The sequence below is a fragment of the Astyanax mexicanus genome, chromosome 1 (assembly GCF_023375975.1).
Source record: "Astyanax mexicanus isolate ESR-SI-001 chromosome 1, AstMex3_surface, whole genome shotgun sequence".
NCBI lineage: Eukaryota > Metazoa > Chordata > Actinopteri > Characiformes > Acestrorhamphidae > Astyanax > Astyanax mexicanus.
The window spans coordinates 119,421,703-119,438,339 of NC_064408.1; the positions used below are offsets into that span (position 1 = coordinate 119,421,703).

Genomic DNA, 16,637 nt, shown 5'->3' on the forward strand with positions numbered 1-16,637 from the left:
TGTGTAAATATATCATGTTAAGTGTAAAATATGGCTGTTTGTAAGCTTAGCTTGCAGTAAATTGCTCCAAACTGAAATATATATTTTAGTCTGGGGCTTGTAAAAGCTTTTACTGATACTGTGTTTGTGTTTTAATATTATTCCATGCTGTGCTTGTTTGGTGGTGAGGGCTAACAGTGCTACTCTGTAAACACGCTGTTTTATCAGCTGTAGAAACAGAAGAAATGTCTTGTTTCAGTCCTGATTTACAATAAAGTAAATATTTCATGCTAAAAGAGACAAATTGATGATGGTTGTAATTATTTTAACGTGCTTTTTACTTTCTGATGGAAAAAGTAGCTTAAATGCAGGTGGATTTTCCACTATTTATGTAGTACATTTTAGTGGTAATAACAGCCTACTGTATATATGTAAAAAAAAAAATATATATATATATATAAACAAAATTATTTTATATATATACCACAGAGATGTATATATTTATTACACTCGGCAACTCTAGGGGAGCCCACAAGCACAAAATCTCAATCCAACCTAGTGGAGCTTTAAAACGGAAGATTAGAGAAAGTAATATATAATAATAAAAAAAGTATCTATATATTTGTTTAAATATATTTTTGGTCTGCAAGTTTCAATTTATATAAAGTTTTTTTTTTTTTAACAGTTTTTATCAGTTTTCTTTTGTGTGTACACACACTTTCACTCCATAATCTATTCAGAGTTTTATAAACGAGGCCCCTGGGTAACTTGCTGTAATGGATTGGACAATGAATTCTGCTCTCTACCAGAAAATCCTGAAGGAGAATATCTGTCTGTTTTTAACCTCAAGCTCAGACATACTTGGGTTCTGCAGCAGGACAATGACCCAAAGCACACAAACAAGTTCAACTCTGAATGACTTAAAGATAAATAAATAAATAAATAAATAGTGACACAACAAGTTATTAGGTTTTTCACATTGGATACATTTTTCTACTAATAAATAAATTAAACATTAAAAACTGCTTTTTAGATCTACTCAGGTTGTCTTTGTCTAATACCATCTACAGCTGAACATCTCCAAAACCAAGGAGATGTGCATAGACTTCAGAAGGTCCAGGCCCTCTGCTCAGCAGCCAATCTCCATCGAGGGGGTCAATGTGGAAGTGGTCAAGTCCTACAGATACCTTGGTGTGCACCTGGACGATAGGCTGGACTGGTCAGTGAACACTTACTCCCTCTACAGGAAGGCCCAGAGCAGACTGTACTTCCTCAGAAGGCTTGGGTCCTTTAACATCTGCCAGAAACTCCTGCTGATGTTCTACCAGTCTGTGGTAGCCAGCGTCCTCTTTTAAGCTGTAGTGTGCTGGGGAGGCAGCATCAGCAAGAGGGACGCTGGACGACTGAACAGGCTGGTGAGGAAAGCTGGTTCTGTGCTGGGATTAGAGCTGGAGTCCTTAACACCACTGGCAGTGAGGAGAGCCCTCAGCAAGCTGCTGAACATCATGGACAATGTTCACCACCCTCTGCACAGCACCATCACCAGGCAGAGGAGCTCATTGAGCGGCAGACTGCTGTCCCAGTCCTGCTCCACAGACAGACTTCGAAAGTCTTTTGTCCCTCAGGCCATAAGACTGTTCAACTCCTCTCAGCACAGCAAACTAAAGACTCTGTGACACCTTTTCTTTCCAGCAATTCTGGCCACACCATGGACATACCCCCATCTATGGTCACACTATCTTGCTGATGCCCATAACACTATTTTTATAGTTCTACCCTATTTAGCACTAGTAGTTCATTCACTAGTTCATTCATCTACTGTTTACGTATCATTTGCACTGCTAAATTTAAATTATTATATAACTGTGTTTGCACTTTCTGTATGGCGGACATCAGTTATCCTTATTTTTACTTTATGCACATCAACTGGTGTTCACTGTCTATTGTGTTCAACTGCACTACCTCCATTTTACATCACACACACACACACTAAAGACTGTACTTTTATAATTTCATTTTATTTTTTATTTTGTTGTATTTATATGTATCATTTATATATTTTTTTATCTTTTTGTAACTTTGTGTACTATACACACCTGCTGCTGGATGTCAAGAAATTCCCCTCGGGGATCTATCTAATATTAAAATGAGTTGGTTAATCTGAAAAAAAAGGTAAGAATGATAAAAAAGCAAAAACAAAAATCTTTAGGGGAGAACATTTTTCACAGCACTGTGTTTATTATAAATTGAACTGCAGACATTAAGATTCATTATACCACAGTTAGTTCCGACTCTGCAATGTGACCGGCAGAGAAGAGTTTTATAAGTGACAATATCAGCCGGTAATGCACTGTAACCAAAACTCTCCATGTATTACTCTGCCACATAACCTAGCAAAGATACAGCGCTTACAAGCCAAATACAACCCAAATGCAATGTCATTAAACACCACTGAGAGACTGAGGATCTCATAGAGGCACAGTGCAGAAATGCCACGTCTCCAACAGGCGGCGTAGGCAAAGATGCGGCCCACAAATAAATAAATAAGCCCAGCGATTCTAAAATATGCATTATTACACACATTATCAGCCACCAATATCAGGTTAAGAGTTGTTATTAAAATAAAAGTTTAAGTGTTTACATTTTCCAGTTAATACATGTTATTTTAAGTGTAATTACGCAAGTAAACAAAACTTAAATTCTTATAAAAAAAAACAAAACAAAAAAAAAAAACATTTCCGTTCAGTCAAACGAACTTTGGACTTAAATCTACACAGATTTCTCTCCTGAAAAACATTTATTTGGGTGAGTAAAGCTCTTACATTTATTTACAGTAAGCTTAGATTTCCACAATTTTGACAGAAAATGCAGAGCTTACAGTGCAGCTACAAACAGAGCAGTAATGGAACTATTTTAACTCGCAGAGTGTTAATTTTATAACTACACCAATCACATTTTCTTGTCCTGTTTAACTTAAAACCTTTTAATAAACAGCAAGGGAACTGTGGTATAATCACAATAATACACTCGAGGTTCCTGCTATAACATGTAATATTGGCACTGTTGTTCTGAACTACTGTATACTCTGCCTGCGACCTCATGTCTACAACTGCAGCACAGCAGTGCCAATATTACACATTATAGCACGAACCTCGAGTGTATTATTGCTTAATTATACCACAGCTAGTTCCAACCCTGCAATGTGATTGGCTGAGGCGTATTCCACAAGTGCCATTATCAGCCGGTAATGCTGATAATGGTAATGGGGGGAAAAAAAAAAAAAAAAGTTATAAGGTATTATATTATATAGTTTTTCCCACAGGGTCAGGTTTGGTTTGGATACATTTTTCCATTAACAAATGTTATATTTACTCAGGTTACCTTTAGCCCTATCTGGATGGGATTTTGTTTCTCAGGGGGTCCTGGAATTTGGACTATTGTTGATTCTCACTGAAGCATCAAAACTATGAATGAACACGGAGTTTTATGTATTTAACAAAATAAAGATTCATATTCTAGTTTCTTCAAAATAGCCACCCTTTGCTCTGATTACTGCTTTACACACTCTCGGCATCATTCTCTCAATGAGCTTCAAGAGGTGGCCACCTGAAATGGTTTTCCAACAGTCTTGAAGGAAGGAGTTCCCAGAGGTGTTTATTGGGGATTGGGTTCAGGTCCGGTGACTGTGGAGGTTCAGCTCTTTTTTTTTGTTAAGTACATAAAACTCCACATGTGTTCATTCATAGTTTTGATGCCTTCAGTGAGAATCTACAATGTAAATAGTCATGAAAATAAAGAAAACGCATTGAATGATTTCTAAAATTAGGGTCAGATAAGAACACAGGACTACACACACAGGCACAGTTTCCTCAGTGAAAACTTTATTCGTTTATTTTATTCTCCACTGTATTCTACAACAGTATGCAGTTCCAAATCACTTTGGAAGTGTGCATGTATGGGAATGCTGAAGCTCTGATCGATACAGCAGACATGTCTGTAGTGTTCATTTATTTAACTTTTTTTTTTGTCTTTAAATAAACCATATATAGCATTTTTAGATTCTCATAATATATAGATTCCCCCCTTTACCATTCGCTTGTATATAAAATAGTTTTTATTGCAAATACCTTTGCATGAATCGTCCTCTTAAAACAATGGATTAGTTCTGAAATCAACAGAAAGAAAAAGAAAAGGCAATGATATACATACGTACTGTTTTTGCTTTTGGATCATAAAGCAACGGATTTGACAACACACCATAAAATACAGGACAGAAATGTGCCAGAGCTTCAGAGCTTACGCCGCCAGATAAATGACCCGTTTCGTGTTTTTTTTTTTTATATATATATATATATTTTCTTTGGACGTTTCAGTCAGTACTGGCCAGTGACTGGACCCCATCTCTCTACTTCCTTATGCAAACAAAAATCAAACAAAACGAAACAAAATGTAAAGCTTCCCCTGAAGCTGCTTTCCTTACAACATTTAAACACCCAAGATTAAAGGTACAATATATATAATCTGACAGAATATTACAATAATAAAATTTTCATCGGTATCTGCTGGTTAGAAGCAAAGGCTCATGATCTGAAAACACTACTAACAATCTACAAGCGAAAAAAACAACATTCCTCGCTGTACCTTTAACCGCTTTGAGTTATTGCTTATATATATTTATATAGTACGTAAATAAGACTTTAAAGGTACGATCTTAAAAGTGCTCAAGTTGCTGGACGTGTAAAAAAAAAAAAAAAAAAAAGTTCACAGACATGGCGGTAGGAGTCAGCCTTCAGCTGCTTTCACACTGAACGCACGAAGTAACAGTATTTTCAGACACTGATTTTTTTTAAAGATCTAAATGGACAAGCGCATGCCTCCTCCGATACATGTGAAGTCAGATCCCGCCTCTTTTCTAACTGCGACCAATAGCAATAGCAGATTTATTAGTTAGCATCACAAAACACAAAGGTGATTTATCAGATAACAGATAGATGCCTGTGCTGACCAGCATCACACAAGGAGTGATTGGCATGATAAACTGTGGGCTCTCTCTCTCTCTCTCTCTCTCTCTCTCTCTCTCGGACTCCGGCTGCTGATGCACTAGAAGCATGACTTAAATTTAGGATTCAAACTTGTAATCGTTGCATGATAAACTGTGTTTTCTCTCACTCTCTCTCTGACTCCGGCTGCTGATGGAGTAGAAGCATGACTAAAATTTGGGATTCAAACTTGTTATCGTTGCATGAGAAACTGTTTTCTTTGTCTCTCTCGGACTCCGGCTGCTGATGGAGTAGAAGCATGACTAAAATTTAGGATTCAAACATGTAATCGTTGCATGATAAACTGTTCTCTCTCTCTCGGACTTTGGCTGCTGATGGAGTAGAAGCATGACTAAAATTTAGGATTCAAACATGTAATCGTTGCATGATAAACTGTGTTTTCTCTCACTCTCTCTCTGACTCCGGCTGCTGATGGAGTAGAAGCATGACTAAAATTTGGGATTCAAACTTGTAATCGTTGCATGAGAAACTGTTCTCTCTCTCTCGGACTTTGGCTGCTGATGAAGTAAGAAGCATGAGAAGCATGAGCAGTAGGTGTGGCTGGAAGGTCCCTTTAAGATTATAAATATGGAAAAGTTTTTATCTGGGGTTTTATTTTTCCAAACATGTGGTATTAAACATGTATTAAATCAGTTTGCAAAGTTGTTAGACACGATTTATTTAATGTTTTAAAGATTAATTTCTAAGTATCTCTCTGTTTTTGTCCCCAATTTAGCTAGGCCAATGTCCCACCAGTTCAGCTTAGCTCTATATACCCCATCACTAGTGATTCTACAACACAGAGTGAAGGCAAGCACATGCCTCCTTCAACACATGTGAAGTCAGACTCCGCCTCTTTCTTTTTGAACTGCTGAGAAGCATCACAGCACACTCGGAGGAAAGCGCAGCGACTCTGTTCTGATACATCATCTCACAGACGCAGCCTTGTGCTGATCCACATCACCCTAGGAGTGATGAGAGCAAAGAGCGCCACCCAGAGAGAGCAAGGCCAACTGTGCTCTCTCAGGGCTCCAGCAGAAGATGGCAAGCTGCATAAGCAGGATTTGAACCATCACCGTTAGAGACGATATTAATGAGGGGACAAGCCACTGGAAGAAATGTGAATAAAAAGTTCTCTAAATGCTTAATAGGATAAAGTCCTGCCCTTTTGTTTTTGATTTTAGATAACTGTGAGTGAACTATAAGGACTCCTATAAGGACTTATGGGTGTCAGTTAGCATTCCTCGCTAGCACATTAGCGCTGAGGCTAAGACATACCAAGCGTTCAGTGTGAAAACAGCTCTACATAGATTGAGAAACGTCAGCGTACAAACAGATAGACGTAGAAAAGACGATGGTTTACGATGTGGTCTCGTCTGAACGTGCCCAGTTATCTTACTACTATTGTTCAATCTACACTAATATAAAAGGCCTCAGGTGTTACAGTCGGTATATTGTTCTGTTTCAGGTTCAAAGCCTGGGTGTTATACTGTATCATTAGCATGCATTCTAGTTATTAATATACACAGACAGAGCCATTGTTGGAGATTTCAGGAAGATTCCAGCCAGGTAGTCGTTACAGGCTAATCTTTAGCATGCAGATGATTAGTATGGACACAACTCACTTTAGAAACCAACAGAAACCAATAGGTTTTAGTCCAACTTAAGACCAAGTGTTCCTCTAAACCCTGAAGCTCAACAGTGTTCTCCACGTGTTTTGAAGGGTTGTAACCCCACCAAAAAATGCCAAAAAGGTCAAAAAGCTGCATTAAAATAAAGCTTAAAGAGAAACCAGCTTCCAAACAAGGCCTTCTAGTCAAATCTTGAACATTAAACTGCTTGAGCTCCAGATTTTCCTAAAGCTGTAATGAATGTAAACGATGTGAATGGACTAGAATTAACATTCCACCAGATTCCAGCAACCATAAAGCAAAATGAACCAAAACATAAAAATAAAAGCGGCACTTATTTAGGACGATATGAAGAGAAAGAGCAACATATGGCAAATGCTCAATAAAGGCCTTTTTTTTTTAAACAATCATGGAACATCTCCCTGATGCTTCAGTTGTCTAAAGTTTCTAAAAGAGCCAACCAGTTTGCTTGGTGTGGCAGAGATAAGGAGATCTGCGCAACCGCAGCAGCCATAACATTATAGAGTCAAATACTACTAACGATTTAAGAAGGTTTTGTCAGATTTTAAACATGTTAAAATACTAATTTGATCTTCAGTTTTGCAAACTTTGGTGTCTTCCATTCAAAGAGATAAGCAACTGATCTTATCTGATTTTAGATAACTGCCTATTGGCACTGCAAACACAGCCATTGAGAGGACTGACTTGCCTATAAAGTACTTCTGGGTGTTAAATGTTAAAAGTTCAGAAAACCTAGCGCTATAATCCAACCTACTTTTGTTTATAAAAAAAAAAAAGAGAAAAAAAAAAAGGAAAAATCAAAGAAAATTCCTTTTTTTTGCTTATTTGACTAAAATTAAAATTTGGAAAAAAACTGATGGAAACTCTTTAGGAAACCAAATGCCAAATGGACAAAATTAAGTCAAAATTTTTAAATGTCAAATTGATTTAAAAATGTATTTTGTTAGCATGGAGAGCCCATTATGTGGCCATAGAACAATTTATATACAATATATCAATTAAAGCAAAGTACAGGGGTTGGACAATGAAACTGAAACACCTGTCATTTTAGTGTGGGAGTTTTCATCATGGCTAAATTGGAGCAGCCTGGTGTTCAATCTTCATTAATTGCACATTGCACCAGTAAGAGCAGAGTGTGAAGGTTCAATTAGCAGGGTAAGAGCACAGTTCTGCTCAAAATGTTGCAATGCACACAACATTATGGGTGACATACCAGAGTTCAAAAGAGGACAAATTGTTGGTGCACGTCTTGCTGGAGCATCTGTGACCAAGACAGCAAGTCTTTGTGATGTATCAAGAGCCACGGTATCCAGGGTAATGTCAGCATACCACCAAGAAGAACCAACCACATCCAACAGGATTAACTGTGGAAGCTGTAAGAGGAAGCTGTCTGAAAGGGATTTTCGGGTGCTTACCCCAAAAACTTTAACCATAACCACCATTGTGCAACCTCAATTACCTCATCTTGGTTCACATCACCCAGATCTAAACTGCTGCCCTTTCCTCTCCTGTTACACACCAATGCTTTTCCAACACAAGACTCTCAACAGGCACAACTCGAACCCAATCTGTAAACAAGCCACCGTTACTTCCTGTGAATCTCAGATATGTGTAACAGTACCTCGCTGTGCCAGAGCAGAGCTTAGGAGATCACATAGCCATCACTAGAGCTCAATGCGCAAGTGAAAAACACATTTCTGAGACTCTACCATGCAAAACCACAGGTATTATGTGTTAACAGTCTTGGCAAATCTCTGAACAGCACGAGGCATCTCACACTCTGGTTAAAAAGCATTTGAAGAGGAAAAGCAATGGGGAAAACCAGCACTGTAGCAAGAGTTCATCCTGAATGTGCTCTGAGACTTGGTTAAAAGCATCACTTTAAAATTCCTTACTGGTTTTAAACAATAAAAGAACCTTCAAAATAAGCTTTTACAAGAAAAACACTTTCTAAAAAGAGATTCCTCCACAGTTTCAAATGAAAAAAGCTCTAAAAGTTCCTCAAGAAACGTATACTGTTACTGTTGACAGTGTACAGTATTCAGACAGCTCTAAAACAGAAACGAATGCCATTTGAGGTGACAAAAAAAAGAAAGCTGACAATGAGATTATCCTTCAAGATATCGCTTTACCTGGAACAGCCTGCGCACTTCACAGCTTCGCAAGGTTTCCACCCAGCTCCTTTTACCAGGACTGACCTGGGTCACCTCACTACCTTAATGGGAGGCTAAATCTTTAACGTTTGGTGCTGCAACCCAACGCCTGGCCGACGCACTAAACTAAAGTACTCGCAATATGGAGCACCAGAGTGCTGATGCAGGCTCTAGAAGGGTGTGGTACCTTAAGCCAAGCTCCAAAGGGCCAAAATTTGGTCCAATCAGACGAGGTGGCCTTTGTCCAGTTAAAACGGACTCTGGTTCGTTTGTACCATTAGTGTGGTTTGACTAAGCAGGTGTGAAAACAGTATTCGCAATCGGATGCGGATCAAAATAATAGGGCCGAGACCTGCTATAGTGAGAACGTAATCCGGTCTCAATCCAACCCAGCTATCAAATACACTTTGTTTAAATGAGGGGACAATGTGCTCACATGGTTTATTGGTGCACATTTTGCTGCGTTTAGGTTTTTGCCTGTGTGAAAACAAACCAAACAGAGGGAGAAACGCTCTAAATAACTTGTCAACTGATACGGACCATAGAAACCAACTGCAGGTGTGAAAATGGTTTGGATCATCTGCAGTGTGAATGCCTTGTTCTAGATGGTTTAAGCTTTCAGACCAATTACAGGAAGGTACGGTAGGCTACCATGCTCAACTGTTAAACAATAGAAGAAGAAGAAGAAGTAGTAGTAGTACAGGTGTCGTGCCGAATTCTGACTTCCAGCAGAATGAGTGTAACAGATGTCCCCCAGATTAATCTACAGTTACAGTAGATACAGAATAATAATATCGCCAACATTTTTTAATATATACCCTGAAATATGGTGCCATATTACCCACCCCTAATTATCACATCAGGGTACTACTTTTTTTTTTTTTTTTTTTTACTGTTTTTAGCAAGAACCATTCATACTGTATTATACTGTATATCTACTAGAGACTATAGAGATTATATCTTTCCAGTATCATAATTTATTTTAATTTAGTTCTGGATATATGGAGATATTTGGAGTGCTTTATTAATATTATTAGTATTATGACATTCTGGATCATTGACTTCTGTTACAAATCTTATAAAATTCTTGTATTTTTTAATATCTTAGTAATAAAATTTAGTTTTCAGTTTATTGCAGTAGTGATTTCTTGAAATATATATTTTTAAATTCAGTGTTTTCTCATATCGCCAAGTATATCGTTATGGCAAAAATCCCATAAAATATCGTGATACTATTTTAGGGTCATATCTCCCACCCTACCCATACTGCTGCATTATAGGCAGAATTCAGAATTCACAAAAAAAAAAAAAAAAAAGGCAAGTTGCACAATTACCAACATTCTACAAAACAACCAATCAGTGTGAAGTATAGGAAAACTCAACCCACATAGATCCAAGTCACTAAACTGTGGGGTAAAACTAAACAAAACAAAAAACAAACAAAAAAAACAAAAAAAAAAACAAGAAAAACAATTGATTTTAAGTCATTTTAAAGCATTTCTACTGTACCATTCTTCACAACATTTGGACATAAAGTAAAGAAGGAGTTTGCCATCAAATATAAAAAAAAAAATTCAATGCAGAACAATCCGGCATAATATAGAGACATCAGCAGCACAGATGCATCAAAATGAAGATTTTTGGTTGAAACCGAAACTAACAAAATGAAACATCTGGCTGAACGCTGAATATTAAATAGTGAACAGGTTGTTTTTGCAGATTTTCACTATTTTTCACTTTTTTCACCATTAAATGAACTAAAACGCCTCAATTGATGTTTGCCTTGCTTTTCAAAGAGAAAGGAAAATCGTAATCTGGCTTTAAATGTTTTAGTCATTATGCAGTATAAATTATCATAACAAATAAAAGTGATTTTTTGGCTATTTTTTTAGCTAAATAATTTTGGTTGCCAAAACATTGATACATCTCAAATTTACCAGATCTTAACATTTCTACTTAATTCTATTCCTTACACAATAAAGTGAGTTTGGCCTACACTTCAGAAAGCAGAAAAGCCTTTGAAATCCTAGATTTTGGTTGTAAAGTATGCAAATTTTCAAAAAAAAAATGGAAGAAAAGTACTGACCAATAATCTGCTTACATTTTGTTTGAAGGCTACCTACATAGAAGCTTCAAAACACATTGATAAACATTAAAAAATAATGTATTTTTAAAGCAATAATTGGATATTTATGCCTTGATTATGCTATTTTTCTATATATAACAATTTCTGCTTTAAGCACAATTCAGTAAACAGTATGTTATGTATTGGAAAATGTTCTTTTATGCATTAAATAAGATCAATTAAATGTTCTCTCTTATAAACCCTATTTATAAAGCTTTATTAATATAATATGCAACACTTATGCTTATGTTTTATGAATACATTTTCATTTAGTTTATACTATAGATTACTTAAGTCTTATTTTATGTTGCGTGTAATGGCATAAGCTCTTCATTAATACATAAATAATGCTTCAGAAATGGGCTATTCAATGTTTATTAATGTTTTATGAAGCCCCTTATTTAGATACCCTTTAAATAAACTGTAAAAAGGATGTAATACACTAAATACAAATTAAATGCAGTGTAAATATAAGGTAGTTTAAAGGGTATAACCGAATATACAGGATTATAAAGGATTTATATAATTATAGTCTCCATAAGAATACAATACACCTGCATAGTTGATCTGGGATTATATCTTCACTTTAGACACTTATTAAAGGAGGTCATATCTTCTTACGAACTTTTTACGAAGTCCTAACGAACACAAGGCATTTTTAAAGCACAGAATTGTGATGTATTTCACTGTTTCCCCAAACTGATCAAATTCCAAATAAGAAAAAAAATTCCAAAAAAAAAAAAAAAACTGCGTAAGTAGGTTTTTACGAAGGAATTTTGTCGTAAGAACGATTAGCGAAGCACGTCCAGCACAGACCTGAAACCGTTCTCTGAAAAGCACAAATACGGTGAACATTCCTGACTGACAAACAGAAAAACAGAAAGAAAAGAATTACTGTAAACTTAATGAGAGCTCAAGAACAGATACGGCGCCACCTAGTGGACAGTTAGAGAATGCAATACATTTGTTCATAAAGTAAAAGCACAATGCTGAATCTGTACAAGCAATAAACAATAAACCGCATGGATCACATTGGTCACCCAACCTAGAATCAACCTGTACACAAGCTCTGCCCACAATGAGTTCAAGAGTAGCTACTAGAGGTGTAACGTGTAAAATTATATGTTTTTTTGATTTTACCAAATTGAAAACCTCTGGATTATAATCAAGAGGAAGATGGATGATCACAGTCCATCAAACCAAACTGAACCGCTTGAATTTTTTGCACCAGGAGTGTAAAGCATAAAGTTATCCAAAAGCAGTGTGTAAGACTGGTGGAGAGAGGAGAACATGATGCCAAGATGCATAAAAAAACTGTTATTAAAAACCAGGGTTATTCCACCAAATATTGATTATTTCTGAACTTCTAAAACTCTTTATGAATATAAACTTGTTTGTTTTCTTTGCATTATTTGAGGTCTGAAAGCTCATTTTTTTATTTCAGCCATTTCTGATTTTCTGCAGATAAATGCTCTAAATAACCATATTTGTATTTGGAATTTGGGAGAAATGTTGTCTGTAGTTTATAGAATAAAACAACAATGTTCATTTTACTCAAACATAAACCTATAAATAGCAAAATCAGAGAAACTAGTCTCTTAATTTTTTCCAGAGCTGTATATTCATATTGAATCATTGAGTTTTGGTGATAAAATTGAGGCACTGGTGGACAAAAAATAGCAAACAAAAAATGAAAAATGTATTAAAAAAAAAAGGTACAGTCTGAATTGTATTGCATGGTATTGTGGGAATTGTAGAAGATTTACAACATCACTTATAGGGCTACACAATATTGAAAAAATAAGATGATATGTGACTGTGTGTGTGATATTTAAACAATATATGACTTTATCCTGATTTAAGTTCATGTATTTGTGCAGTAAAGGTCCTAGAAGTCTACTTCAAAATTTTATACACTGGATTTTGTACTATTTCCAGTTATTGACTGGACTTAAAGAGCTTAAACAGCAAAATAAAGTAAAAAAATGTGGGTGTTCTAAAACTTTTGACCAGTAGTCTTATTTGCGTTTACAAAATTAGATGCTTTATGTACCAAACTCACACCAAATCCTGTGGTCCCTGTTAATTTTGTTGTTTTGTGTTTCATTACACCACCACCAGCTACTGATCAAAGTATATCAGTGCATCTCAAAAAAGTTACTTTATTTCAGTAATTCAGTTCAAAACGTGAAACTCATATATTATATAGATGTATTAAAACACAGAGTGATCTATTTTAAGCGTTTATTTTACTTTTATTATTAATGATTATTTGCTTACAGCCAATGAAAACCCAAAAATCAGTGTCTCAGAAAATTTGAGTATTACATAAGACCAATTGGTACTTTGGGCAGTGTGGGCAGTGTGCCAAGTCCTGCTAGAAAATGAAATCTGCATCTCCATTAAAGTTGTCAGTGCAGTGTTTTCCAGGAAAATCTTCCCTCTGCTGACAACTTTAATAAAGAGATGCAGATTTCATTTTCCAGCAGGACTTGGCACACTGCCCACACTGTTAAAGTACCAATTGGTCTTATATAATATTTGAATTTTCTGCGACACTGATTTTTGGGTTTTCATTGGCTGTAAGCCATAATCATCAACAATTAAAGAAATAAACGCTTGAAATAGATCACTCTGTGTGTAATTCATCTATATAATATATGAGTTTCACATTTTCAACTGAATTACTGAAATAAAGTCACTTTTCAATGATATTCAATTTTTTTTAGGTGCATTAGCATAATAAAAATCTCATTCAATCTAATGACATTAGATATAATTTATGTTAATTATATCTTGTTAAATCTTTCATCAGCCTGAATGAGATTTTAATGATTTTACTGATTTTAAGGCTTGTCCAACTGGGCGGAGCCTAGATATGTCAATCACTTTCAAAAGCAGAAGAGCTCAAACATTAACACTCAATCGTGGCTTGAGTTTACAGCAGAAACCTAAATCTGAAAGACTTTCCTAAGAACTTCTGTACAAACCGCATGTAAAAATTATATGTACGTGTGAACACAAATAATTCCCTTTTTCCATTATTCATTATAATAATGCACCAAGTGATCTGAGGCAACGTTCCATAATCTGGATTACAGGTTCCCACCTGGTGCACTGAAGAATGTGCATCATTCAACTCCTACAGAAAACAGGTTAACGTTGTTATTTCGTAACAAATGGGAAACGCACACATATACACATACATACATATACACATATATATAACTTTCCAATTAGCTCCCCATAATCAGAATTATTCTAAACCGGATTCCACTGCACTAGATGACTAATTCAGATAGGAAAAGCCATCGTGTGCCTGGACTGATATTGCTCCTGAAAAAAAAGACTATGATGGCTCCAATTTAAGGCCTTTTCACACTAGAGTCTGATTTTTACAGACGAATGTAAATGAATGGTATATTTTATGCATTCCTAAACAGACAAAATCATCCTTACTTATGTTCACACAGCAGTAAAAGTGGCCCAAATCCCAATTTTCTCACCAAATCCTATGTAAGATGTTTTATAAGATGTTCACACTGTCGTTTTGATATGATCTATATCCTACACTTGCATCTGAAGAGCAGCGCTTCACGTGAAGTTTCGGTTTCATCTTTACCAGCATCACAGGCTCCATCAAGCAGTTCCAGTGTTTGCCACTAAGCTCATCACTGATAATGAGAAGAGCTGAGGAGTTTTTCTAGCCCCGATTTCTTGTAGCACAAAAGACTAAGAACTTAAAGTGATTCCACTACGTTTGCAAAATTAGCATCTTTTTTTTCAGCTGAAAAAGACCGAAATGGTCTTAAATAATGACTTTTAGTGACTCAGTGATTGTTTAGCAACCCAATAAAGCAATTTAAATTCAACAAGATATTAATAAAAAAAAGCCTGCATGATCTTTTGTGTGGTCGGATGCATTAAAATCAGTTGACCAATCAGAGCTCCTAGTTCCTAAGAGTCGTAAGTGGTGGGAATGGGCCTTTTAAATGATATAATGCAGTGTGCTGTTTTTTTTTTTTCACCACATAAAGCAATTCAAGTGATGCAATGCATTAAATGCACAAAGGTGAAATTTTTAAGTACAAAAAAAATATATATTACATTTTGATAAACGAACACATATTAATTTTGTCCTACGCTTAGCGTCTAAAATTGACAGCCTATGAATATGTGTAATGCTTTAACCGGCTTAAAAGAGAGCAGAGGTGGACAGTGAGCTTCAGATTAGTGAAAGAATCGTTCACTTTGTGATAAAAGTATTAAAATAGGCACTAATCAAGCCGGTTAGCCATGCAAATAAACAATATGGCTGCCATTTTCAATGTGTTCGTTTTGTGTTTGAGTGTAATTAATTGGACGAGCCATTTTTTAAGATCTTGGTATCTAAATATACACAAGAAAACATATGAACGTATGAAATGAAAACGTATATTAATTTTGTCCGAAATTGACAGCCTATGCATGAGTGTAATTTTTAAATTGGCTTAAAAAGAGCAGAAGTGAACAGTGAGCAGAGATAAAGAAAAAGTGGATTTTAATAAGAGCTATCAAAAAAAAAAAAAAAAAAGTTAAAAAAATTTAGTGTGAAGGTAGTTTTTTTCCGTCTGAAAAAATCGTACTTAGTGTAAAAAGGCCTTTTTACTGATATAAAATTCAGTGGGCGACGATTTTACGCCACATAAAGCGTTTCATTTAATTCATCTGACGATTCAACACATCAAATTAACTTAATCTAAATAAAAAATAAGGCAAAATAAGGAGAGATAAAGAGATGTGCGCAGTACGAGTCGGAAACAACAACAGTGCGAACCTTTGGTAATGCATAGTTCTTTTCCTATTCCCCGAATTCATCCAAGCTTTTCTTTTTTCAGTTTTAAAAACAAGAAGAATGAGAAAGCTAGAAAATAAATGGCTATTTCCGTCATCTCCGCTCCTCTCTCTCCGTTTCGCGAGTTCTCAATTTGGCTTACTGTGAAGTTCATCGATCCGTTATCTTTATGAAAACAGGACAAATCTCAGTCATGTGATCAGTTCAGAAGGTCTGCAGTGATGATACAAACAGAGAGAGAGTCAGTGCCTTCTTCCCTCCCTCTGCTCGTCTCCTCAGGGGAGGAAGGGCTCGTCCTCCTCTTCCTCAGTTCCAGCAGGACCCGGGTCACTCAGGCAGCGCTGGAGTCGCTGCTGCTCCTTCCCGTCCTCCTGCTCTTCCCTCGCTGCAGACGGAGGCTTCATCATCAGCCCCCCTTCCTCCTCCTCCTGCTGCTGCTGCTGCCTCCTGCTGAACTCGTCCAACGTGCTCACCGAGTCGGGGGACTGAGGCGAGGCCAGGTCCACTTTGATGGATGGTACGGTGTCGGCGTTCGCTGCCGGCTTGATGCTCCAAGCTTGAGGATCTGCAGAAAAGAGTAAAAACAGAGTGTAATTTCTAACAGAAAAAGTGCCACCTAATTTTCGCACTATGAAGTGCATCGGATTATAAGGCGCATTAGGCGACACTAGTAAGGAACAGGGGTGTCACCATGTTTTCCTTCTAATTAAGCAAAAGCTAAGCTAAGTTAAGCTAAGTCAACCGAGCGCTGGATGTTAAGGGAGAACTCTGGTGTGAAATGGACTTTTGTTGTAGTACAACATGATAAAATGATGATTTGATGAATAGCACACCTCTGTTCTCTCACATAAATTA

At 36.4% G+C, this 16,637-nt stretch overlaps 1 protein-coding gene and 1 long non-coding RNA gene across 2 annotated transcripts in view; both read right to left on the reverse strand.

Moving 5' to 3' along the window:
- Window positions 1–3,838: 3,838 nt before the first annotated feature.
- The window catches only part of LOC125784409 (uncharacterized), a 144,875-nt gene continuing 132,076 nt past the window's right edge, over window positions 3,839–16,637 (reverse strand). The window contains exon 2 of the long non-coding RNA XR_007427201.1: window positions 3,839–12,100. This is a non-coding gene — a long non-coding RNA (uncharacterized LOC125784409). The remainder of the gene's footprint in view (window positions 12,101–16,637) is intronic.
- slc9a1a (solute carrier family 9 member A1a) overlaps window positions 14,350–16,637 on the reverse strand; it is an 87,495-nt gene continuing 85,207 nt past the window's right edge. The window contains exon 12 of the mRNA XM_022679862.2: window positions 14,350–16,347. Coding sequence (XP_022535583.2) covers window positions 16,058–16,347 — 290 coding nt within the window. The 3' untranslated portion in view covers window positions 14,350–16,057. The remainder of the gene's footprint in view (window positions 16,348–16,637) is intronic.